At 42.1% G+C, this 10,477-nt stretch overlaps 1 protein-coding gene across 1 annotated transcript; it reads left to right on the plus strand.

Moving 5' to 3' along the window:
* Positions 1-1,078: 1,078 nt before the first annotated feature.
* Positions 1,079-8,874, plus strand: LOC145415141 (uncharacterized). The gene is made up of 5 exons (XM_080284561.1): positions 1,079-1,299; positions 2,092-2,277; positions 2,805-3,023; positions 4,551-4,717; positions 8,148-8,874. The coding sequence occupies exons 1-5, from the start codon at positions 1,129-1,131 to the stop codon at positions 8,872-8,874; spliced, it is 1,470 nt and encodes a 489-aa protein (XP_080140687.1). The 5' UTR covers positions 1,079-1,128.
* The last annotated feature ends 1,603 nt before the right edge of the window (positions 8,875-10,477 follow it).

Genomic DNA, 10,477 nt, shown 5'->3' on the forward strand with positions numbered 1-10,477 from the left:
AATCAGCCCACCTCACCTCCCTTACTTTCTTTCTCTGCGTGCACCTGCCTCTGTCGCCCCTCCTGCGCCCCTGGACAACTCCGCAAATACATTCCTGGCACCGTGAATATACCAGGATAATTTAGCGTTTCCCTGGGGACGAGTACACATTTCTACACCGACAAAAAAAACGTCCGTGCATTGACCTCCAATGCACTAGTCATTAATGTTAACCGGAATATGACGTTCAGGAAGGTGCTGTGTGATTTACTGTCACTGATGCTTTCTGAAACACTGCAAGACTAACCTGGTGTTCATCAAGGTACTGTGTATTCTTGCTGTTAATGATACGGTCTGAAATGCTAAAACTGAGTGGATATCGGTGAAATTTTGCTGGATGGCGAATGTTGGTGAGGGTGGGAAGGAAGTAAGGATGGCCTACCCTTAAAATTCTTGGAGTAAGACTCATTAGATATTGATAAAGGTGCTGTGTTAATGCTGTCACAGATGTCGTTTGAAGTGTTGAAAAGATAATTCTGAGGAAACGCAAAATGAGTGGATGATAGTAAAATGATACTGGAAGAAGAATGATGGTAGCAGCGAAATAATTCTCCCCCTCATACAGAATAATAATAATAATAATAATAATAATAATAATAAAACTCACGAGAAATAATGCTTTTGCGTTGATGAAGGTAATGTGTCTTTCCTGGAAGACCCAGAAAGAGGAGATATCAATGAAGCTGTCCTACCCCTAAAATTCTTGGAGTGAGACCGATTTCGAACTGATGATAATACTGTACTGTGTTTTTCCTGTCAACAATGTTGCCGGCAATGCTGATGGATCATATATAGAGATCCAAAATGAGTGGATGTCTGTGAAAACTTGTTATTAGAATAGTGATGATAATGGTGGGTTGGTGGGGAAGAGGTGTAGAAGGCTGGCGGGGCGTGAGATGGATTTTGACGTCGCAGACGATAAGAAGGTCTAGAAAACCCATTTTTTATTGGTACGCTGCTGTGCTGTTCGCATTTTCCCTCCTGCTGTATTACCAGTCTCTGCTGGATACCGAGAGAAGTGGAGTCCGTAAAACTGCTGGAATCGCCGAACACCCTTCCCAGCCACCACTGACGGTGACGCAAGCTGCAATGGGGAAATTAGAGCATACATATGAGAATCCAACCACTATACACGTAACAACTGAGATGATGAAGGCAGAGGTAACAAAGAGATTCAATGAGAGCCACAGAGAGCCACAAACAGCAGTACCCCACAAACCTCTCCACATACCTCGCATCTCTGGCATTCCATATTGCACGGTAAATCGAAAGGTTTAGCTTTTTTACAGTGCAGAAATGCGAGAAAAGACGAAAACAGTAACCGTTTCAAGTACAGTGACGTATTTGATATCCTGTTCTTGCCATAACCAAAGAGAGAGAGAGAGAGAGAGAGAGAGAGAGAGAGAGTTGCACCGTAAAGTCAACAGCATTGACCCCAAGTCTTACACGCCAGTGTGTGTATGTGTGTGTGTGTGTGTGGTTCTCTCTCTCTCTCTCTCTCTCTCTCTCTCTCTCTCTCTCTCTCTCTCTCTCTCTCTCTCGCTCTTTCTCTCTCTCTCTCTCTCTCTCTCTCTCTCTCTCTCTCTCTTCATATTTATTTCTTTAAAACTGACTGTAGGCTGTATGAGTGTTTAGTTAAAGTGGTGGTAGTACTATTTCCCTACTATGAATGTAGGGTGTGTCTTAAGCCTTGGACTGGATGACGTGCCTTTTGGTATGTTCTTCCTATTTCCTGTTTAAGTTTATTCACCTCTGGAAAGGCCCCTAGTAGTGAAGGTGTGAATTTTGGCTATATAATCCCTCAGGTTCGAAAAGTTCCTCCCAAGTTGAATAAAGACGTCTAGAAGATGCTGGTAAAGGCTAGAAATACATCATCATAGTAAAAGGGTTAACCGTTATGGCTAAATAATTTCACAAAGACTGATAGATTTGTTAAGGAGTAATGTCTGTCTGTCTGTCTGTCTCCTGGCTGTATGTATATAGTTCTGCAACAGTCCATCCCTTTTCCTAACCTAACAACCTAACCTAGTCTAATCTGTGTGCGTGTATGAGGTGCCGAGTGTGTTGCCTGGTGTGCTGGGGAGCCGTAGTGTGACGGCAAAGGCAGCCTGTGCCAGACTCCACCAGAAAGTGCCGAAAAAGTTGCAGTACATATTACGACGTGGTCCCTCTGCTGCCACCCTCTCCAAACTCCTCTGGGACACCTTCCATCACCTCATATACTGCCCCATCCCTAAGGTAAGGCGAAAAGACGCTGCAGTTTGTTTTTGGGCTAAAGGCTGCATTAAAATGGCTTATATTTTGGTGCTACAATTAACACGATACCAATCTCTGTTCCATATAGCAATAAAACTTCTGAATCCCCCTTGTCGTGTTGGAAAAGATGAATGAAATCATCTGGAGATAGTCAAAATAAAATGACTAACTACGTATTGCCTTGGAGAGAGTTAAAGCTATGACTGTCACTATTAGAACTGTCACACTATTTCTAAGGGTAAGGAAATCGTCTGGTGTTTGCCACATAATTACTGCTCCCATAACAAAAAAAGGTTCTAGGAAACAAATTTAAATCGTGAGGTATAGAAGATCGTAAGGCAGTGACAAGAATACCGATCTAATACACAAGATGTCATAGGAGTGAAAGGGCTAAGGATATTGAATCGTGTCCCTGGAAGGCTGATACCAGAACACACACACACACACACACACACACACACACACACACACACACACACACACACAATCCCTCAAGACAATCTGCCCTTTATAACCCTCAGGCGGCCTCAACAACTTGGGCGTGGCACCTGCTGCGGGCTGTGGGCGTGAGAGACGAGGTGACGGCCGCCCACGCCAGTCCCCACGCCCTCCTCAAGCGCACCCTCATCACGCCCACGCCTCTGCACCACGAGATTGGCTTCCTCACGCCCGCACTCAAGTTTCTGTTTACCAGGCATCCGTATCAGAGGCTTGTGGCAGCGTATAAGGTGGGTGAGAGAGAGAGAGAGAGAGAGAGAGAGAATTGCATCTGAACAAAATATATATTAATAAGTACATACAAAATTACCGGTATTAAAGAAATTGTGTTAATACTGAAAATATAATGTTACTCTTAGGAATATCACTCATTCAAGTGTACGTGAAATTCCACCCTATTCGCTGTCTTGGTTTGCTAGTGTTGTAAATCTTATAGCCTCATGCACCTGTCCAAACACCTATGCCGAAATTAATACCTGTCTCCACATTGCTTTACCGCAATGGAAATGATATTAAATGAAGAGCAGGATAACCACACATGTCTTATACTGTTAATAAATGTAAGTAAAATGTCTGTACATGTATCTCTGTCCATAACTATATTTCTATACCTACATGCTTAGCTATGTCTACTTGTCCTTATGTATATATCTATTAATCTATCTATCCATCTACCAATCAGTCCATCTATCTATCTATATCTATCTATCTATCTATATTTGTCTATCTATCAGTTTATATGGATAGTCGCCAATTTCCAGTGCACTTCAAGAAGGCTGAATAAAGCTAACACTTTCCATACGCATAATAACATTTGTGTTCGAAGTGTGGCAAGGATTGACGCAACAGATTTCCTGGCATCTGGTTGGTGGTGATGGCGGTGTCTGGGTGGTGGTGGTGGTGATGTCTGGGTGGTTGGTGGTGGTAATGGTTTCGTGGGTGATGATGGTGATGGTGATGATGATCGTGTCTGGGCATTGGTGGTGTGTATATGATGATGGGATGTGGATGGTGGCGATGATGAGTAGCCATCTTCTGTCTAGCCGAACAGACCCATCAACTGCAGACAAGCAACCGCCCCTGCAGGGCCGTGCCGTGCAGTGAACAAAGGATCCCTTATGGCAGACACGCTTCGCCACAGTGAGACTTGGAGAGTTCTGATTCTTGGATGGACGCTGTCTTTTGTGCATGAAAATCACCACCACCACCATCACCACTGTGAACTGTAGTAAAATTTGGTTAGCTGTGCACCTAACTATATGACATGTCTGTTTGTCCGGCTCAACATACATTTTTTTGTGCAGGAAAAAATTTATTTGACATTAGGGTTCATTGTGGTGTTGCTCTTCAGATAACCGTCCTATGATTTTATGGCTTGTACTAGGTCAAAGGCAAATTTGTGTGGACGTGCTCGAACTTATGAGAGTTACAGTGCTTTGAGAAATTATCAAATAAGAACACCTTAAGATGAAACCGGGAAGAATCATTCATTTTTTTTATATTAGTTTAATATAAAGAGAGCAGACAACTACAAATCAACATGTACTGTACTGTACGTATATGCGGTTGACTTGCATGAACTGAGACTTAACATGAACATGAGTAACTGTACATGTAGCTCTAAACATACATGCAGAAGAACGTAGAATTTCACTTTTAAAATGTTAAGTTTGATGGCACGGAATGTGCGGACGGAGCTACGTTCCCACCTGACTTCTAAGAGAGACGCCCGTACCGTCACAGCTTCTACCACACAGGATCACCGTCACCACCACAACGAAAGCTTCCCCTCTTTCGCTCGCCGCGTGCTGGCGACAAGCGAGGCGTGGCTGAAGAATCTCAAGGAAAAGCCCCCGCCGGACAACTCAGTGGCTCCCATGACCTTTCTATGCTCCCCCTGCGGATTTCAGTATGATGTCTTCGGGTAAGGGGAAACTGACTAACTAAATGACAAACTAGCTAGCCGACTAACTGACTGACTGACTGACTAACCAATTGACTGGCTGACCGATTGACTGACTGACTAATCGGCTGATCAACCAGCTGATTAAATAAGTAAGGACTAACTGACGACTGACTACTGACTAAATGACCCCATGGTAATGTCCATGATCAGCATCCATAAAGTTACAGGTCCATTGGTACGCAGGTAGGGTGAAGGGGACAGGGTTAAGTAGTGACGTAGACTGGGCCCATCTTTGACCTGGGATCGTATTTATAGATGGTACTAACAAAATTTTTATCATAAACACGTCTCTAACATTTAATAATGTCACACATGATTTGGCTATGTGACAAGTATCGAGAATGAGAGATTGACTGAAGGAATGTATATGAGTGATGTGGAGGGGGAGAGAAGGGGAGACCAAGGAAGAAATGGCAGGATGGAGACATAAATGAGGGAGGGAGGGTGTGTAAGTTGGAGGGAGGGCAGCTAAATGGCAGAGGACAGGGCAGCGTGGAGGCCGTTTGTTTGTGGCCACCTCCTTTGGAATTTGTGTCTGGGAATAGATGGATAGAATATTCTCTCTGATTGTACTGTAAATACTTGGTGGTTGTATGAGTGAAGACAAATGCACAGTACGGTATACGAGGTCTGATCGAAAAGTATCAGACCTTTATCTGGTGAAAATGAAGAAGAAAAAAGCTTATCTACCAAGCTCAAGAGATTAATCTCCTTCAAAGTATGCCCAATGGGACTCAACGTACTTAGCCCAGCTGTTCTACCATTGCTGGAGACGTTTTGTAAAGTCAGTTTTGGAGATTGCCAAACATGATCTTTATTACATGTCTTTGTCTCGTTCGTGTCCATCAAATGTCTAACCCTTCAGTGGCATTTTCAGTTATAGAAGTAGTTAAAAGTCTCAGGGAGCATGTCAGGAGAGCGGGGAACCTGATGTATCTGTATGATCTCGTGTTTAGCCAAAAAATCCTGGATGAGATGGAATGAGTGGTCTGGCGCATTGTTGTGGTGGAGCTGTCAGTCCTCCTCCTCCCACAACTCTCGTTTCTTGCGACGCACTGCATTTCATTGGCGATGAAGAACTCCCAGGTTGTACTTTTTATTGACTGGTTTTGCCTTCTGGAACGTACTTGTAATGAACAAGACCCTAGTAATAATAATAATAATAATAATAATAAAAGCTGCCAGCATGAGCTTCACCTTGCTCCGAACCTGCTGTGCCTTCTTTTGCCTTGGTGATTCTGGTGGCCTCCATTGTGCTAATTGAGCTTTTGTTTCTGTGTCGTATCCATACACCTAAGACTCATCGCCAGTTATTATCTTCAAGAAGTCTGAATTCTGATTAGTAAATTTCAACACGTCCCTTGCAAATGAAAATGATACGAGCAAGAACATGTACGTCCTCAAACACACGCTGCTGGACAGTGCTGAACATATCCGAGTATACGCACAGCGATTCAGGGTCACACTCCATTGAGTCGCATCCCCTCGCAAGAAAAAAATATGGTTAGATCAGACCTCGTATACAATCTTATACACGACTTAAGCCCAGAACAATTTATAATACGGTTCCTGGTCCAACCTCACTTTGGCACGTTCAGTAAGATGGTGACGTTAACAGCAAAAGGTGAGAACGATCCCATATTACACTCTTCGAGGTGTAAGGGCCCGAGGCTAGTCCAGTACATTTAAGAGTAGATGATTAGCTCACTCCTCTTGGTGGCATTATGCAGTCGAAAAACCTCAAGTCACCTCTTGGGGTTCGAACCCATGCAAGGCCCTTCACTACGGCTGTTCTAACACTTCAAAACGTGGCCTTGAGTTCATAAAAAAACATTCTTCATATTTTTCTCTTCTCAGCAGCTAAGCCAGGTATTGTCAGCGCTGTACGGTAATGAAAAAAATGCATTGAATCTTATCAGGTAAATAGGATAGTGAAATCAAGTCATTAAATAGAATGAGTAAGCGCGCATGACGTGCTGCAGGGTTCAAGACGCCTTGACCGTGACCTTCCTGTCCTCTCTTTGCTTGCGGCTTGTACGTTATGGTGCTTGCGTGTGTGTGTGTGTGTGTGTGTGTGTGTGTGTGTGTGTGTGTGTGTGTGTGTGTACAGTATATGTATGTATGTGTGCGTGTATATGTATGTATGTGTGCGTGTGTGTGTATGTATGTATGTGTGTGTGTGTATGTATGTATGTGTGTGTATGTATGTATGTGTGTGTATGTATGTATGTGTGTGTGTATGTATGTATGTGTGTGTGTATGTATGTATGTGTGTGTATGTATGTATGTGTGCGTGTGTATGTATGTGTGCGTGTGTATGTATGTGTGCATGTGTGTGTGTGTGTATCTGTATGTGTATGTGTGTATATATATATATATATATATATATATATATATATATATGTGTGTGTGTGTGTGTGTGTGTGTGTGTGTGTGTGTGTGTGTGTGTGTGTGTGTATGTGTGTGTGTGTGTGTGTGTATATGTATGTGTGTATGTGTGTGTGTGTGTGTGTGTGTGTGTGTGTGTGTGTGTGTGTGTGTGTGTGTGTATGTGTGTGTGTGTGTCGGGTGGGTGACGTTGAAGCCTACTCGTGTTGCGTGAACTCAGTTAATGAATTGATTTACTGACTCGCTGTTTGTTTGAGTTACCGAATGACTAACAATAAATGACTAAGTGCCTACTTTCTGTTTGGCCGAACAATTGCCTGCCCGCCTGACTAACTGATTGACTGGCTAACTTACTGACCGACTAGCTGACAGACTAATTGACCGAATGACTAACTGACTGGTTGGCAGACTAATCCACTGACTGACGAACTTATTAATTTACATTGATTGACAAGCATTAGCTAACAAAATGGCCGACTAAATTACCCACAGACTGATTGAGACTATTTGAATGATTAACTATTTGAGCGATTGACTACCTGGCCGACTGACTAACTAGATCGGACTAACTGACTAGCACTGACTGAACGACTGACGGTCTGAGTTAGTTGCTAACTTATTTATTTTTTTAATCTTATTTAATTGAATGGCTGACTGGTTAGCACTGTCTTCCTGATTGATTGACTGACCAGCATTGACTAACTGATTGACTGATTAATTAGAATTAACTGATTGACAAACTAATCAGCAGTTAATCGGTTATATTTTGAATAACCTATTCTTTATAATGGAGAAGGTATTTGCAGCACAAACATTTTTTGTACATTTAATTTTCTTAGAAATAAAAAGCCAAATTCTGAACATGCTGATACTCGTATTAGCCTATTACTTCACTGCAGCAATGCAGAACAATGATAATATATAATATATATATATATATATATATATATATATATATATTAAGCACACTAGTACTATATAGCTTATCACTTCATTCCAGCAAACTCGAAACAATGGAGTCTGACGCTCGCTTTATCGCCAGTCAGTGTGGCCTCGCAGGAGTCATCAACCCCACCCTTCACCTGCCCTCTGCTCCACTCCCACACCCACCATCATACCCACACAAACGCGAAGGGCGGCAGGGGGTAAAATGGGGTGGGGCAGGGGAGCTGGAGCAACCAGTGGAGAGAGAACTGGAGGATAGGGTTAGAGATGAACCGGATAACGCTAAAAATAGATTAGACCACCTTAGCAACAGAAAGACTGGGCAGAGAGAAAACAAAGAATTGGTTTATAAAAGTGACGAAGGGCTCAATCATAGGATAGAAAAAGGACCAGAAGACAAATTCAAAGGCTTGGAAGGCAGAGCTAATAGACCAGAGCATAAAATTTTAAATCAAAACAAAGCTTTGGAAGACAAAGTTAAAAAAGAGCTAGATTACAAGGGTATCGGAGGAACAGGGCACGACAAAGACAATAGAGTAACTAACAATGAAACAGAATCAGGACGCAATGAAAAAGAATCACTGTCTTGGAAGAAGATAGGAGGAGCGAGCATTAGTTCAGGGAAAACAGAATTCACAAATGACTCCGGGAAAGAAATTGGTAACAGTGATGAGGGAGAAAAGAGTTACAAATATTTTATCAACCAACTCTCGGCTGAGGATAGAAAGAGATTATATAAACTCTATAGGTATGACTTTGAAATATTTGGTTACACATTATAGACTTAAAATAATGGCAATACACAAGTATTATGCATATATGACGTCAGTATCTTGGTTGTACTACACATATAATTTTGATGTATATGCAGTACACATACATACTTACATACATAAAATGCAAGCAATTTACTCTAAGCAAAATTTATTCTGCTCTTTCAATAATTTATGATGTAAATGAATAAGATGGTGTATTGGGATTCATGTGATCCATTAAAAAGACTAAATGAACCTTCCCCAAACCCTTGTGTTAATCATGTAAATTACATTTAGTTGTATCTGTACTAGGCTATCGACCGATATATCTTTTCACACAACTCTGGGGGCACGGTGGCTCAGTGGTAGAGCATCGGAGTCGTGATCGGGAGATTGCGAGTTCGAGCCTCGCCCGGGACTGCCACGGGAGTGGTAGCGCGCTCCTGTTACCTAGCGGGGCTATATGGCCATAGTTGCCTAGCTCGGAGATTAAATCCCTTTTTCACACATCTGTGTATCTGTATGTCTCCATCCATCTAACTATCTGTCTGTCCATACACCAATATGTTGCTTTATCCGTATATGTATCTATGTCCATCCAACTACCTATCTGGCTACCTGTCTATCTTTTCTTCTGTTGTATCTGCCTACCTCTCTTTATCTGTCCATCTATGTAAAGCAAACACAATCACGTAAGCACTGATTAACGCAGGATGCAAATTTGTCATTCATCATTATCCTCATCATCATCATCATCATCATCGTCTTCACACTGACCTACTTTCACACCTAAGGATAGGGTGACGAAGGATTCTGAAGCAAGGACGAGAACTGCAAAAGTGCAAGAACTATCAACAACAGGCCAAATGCAATGCCCACGGAATCCAGACTCCACCACACAGCCCTAACCATTCGAACAATACAGGCCTCACATACATCTGCCAATTTCTACTATATATTTTGAGAGAAGATGCTGATAATGATGCAGTTTTATGTCATGCCCACCCCTCTTCACAGCAGCTAAATGAGAAAGGATTGTAACGTCGCGAGCTGGACAAGGCAACATATATCGCCAAAAATTACACTGATTTCAATAGTATCATAGAAATATCGGCAAAATTGATAGTGATCTTGAAAATATGGCGCTAGACATTCTTAAAAATGTCTAGATCCGTGACTAAAAGCAGTGAATTGTCATCGTCGCTATTTAGTTGGTAAGGCGTTGACTCTACTTACAGGATTTGTTGGTGCGTGTAGTGCTTTCCAGAGTAATTTAAGAGGTTCCTGAAGATTTCGTGGCTTCTCTTCCATAGCGATCTATTTTGTATATTACATCTGAGTATCCTCCGATGTATTACTGATGCAAACTATGATGATATTAAAACGAGTAGCTACTGTATTGTACACAGGATAATGTTAAGGTGTAATATGTATAATAAATCGCTGTGGAATTGGTACTACGGAGCCTCACATGCCACCTAGAATTCGAGTGCCCTTCCTAGCGTAAACCGTGGATGAGATCGAACATGCGACCTCTCTAATAACCCTTTCAATCCTATGACGTATTTTACATATGATTACATTTCAGTAAGGACATACCCCCAGAAGGGATGGGGTTAATTAAGTCTGT

Source organism: Coenobita brevimanus, chromosome 101 (assembly GCF_032717465.1).
Source record: "Coenobita brevimanus isolate Jiangsu-jjx chromosome 101, ASM3271746v2, whole genome shotgun sequence".
NCBI classification, from domain to species: domain Eukaryota; kingdom Metazoa; phylum Arthropoda; class Malacostraca; order Decapoda; family Coenobitidae; genus Coenobita; species Coenobita brevimanus.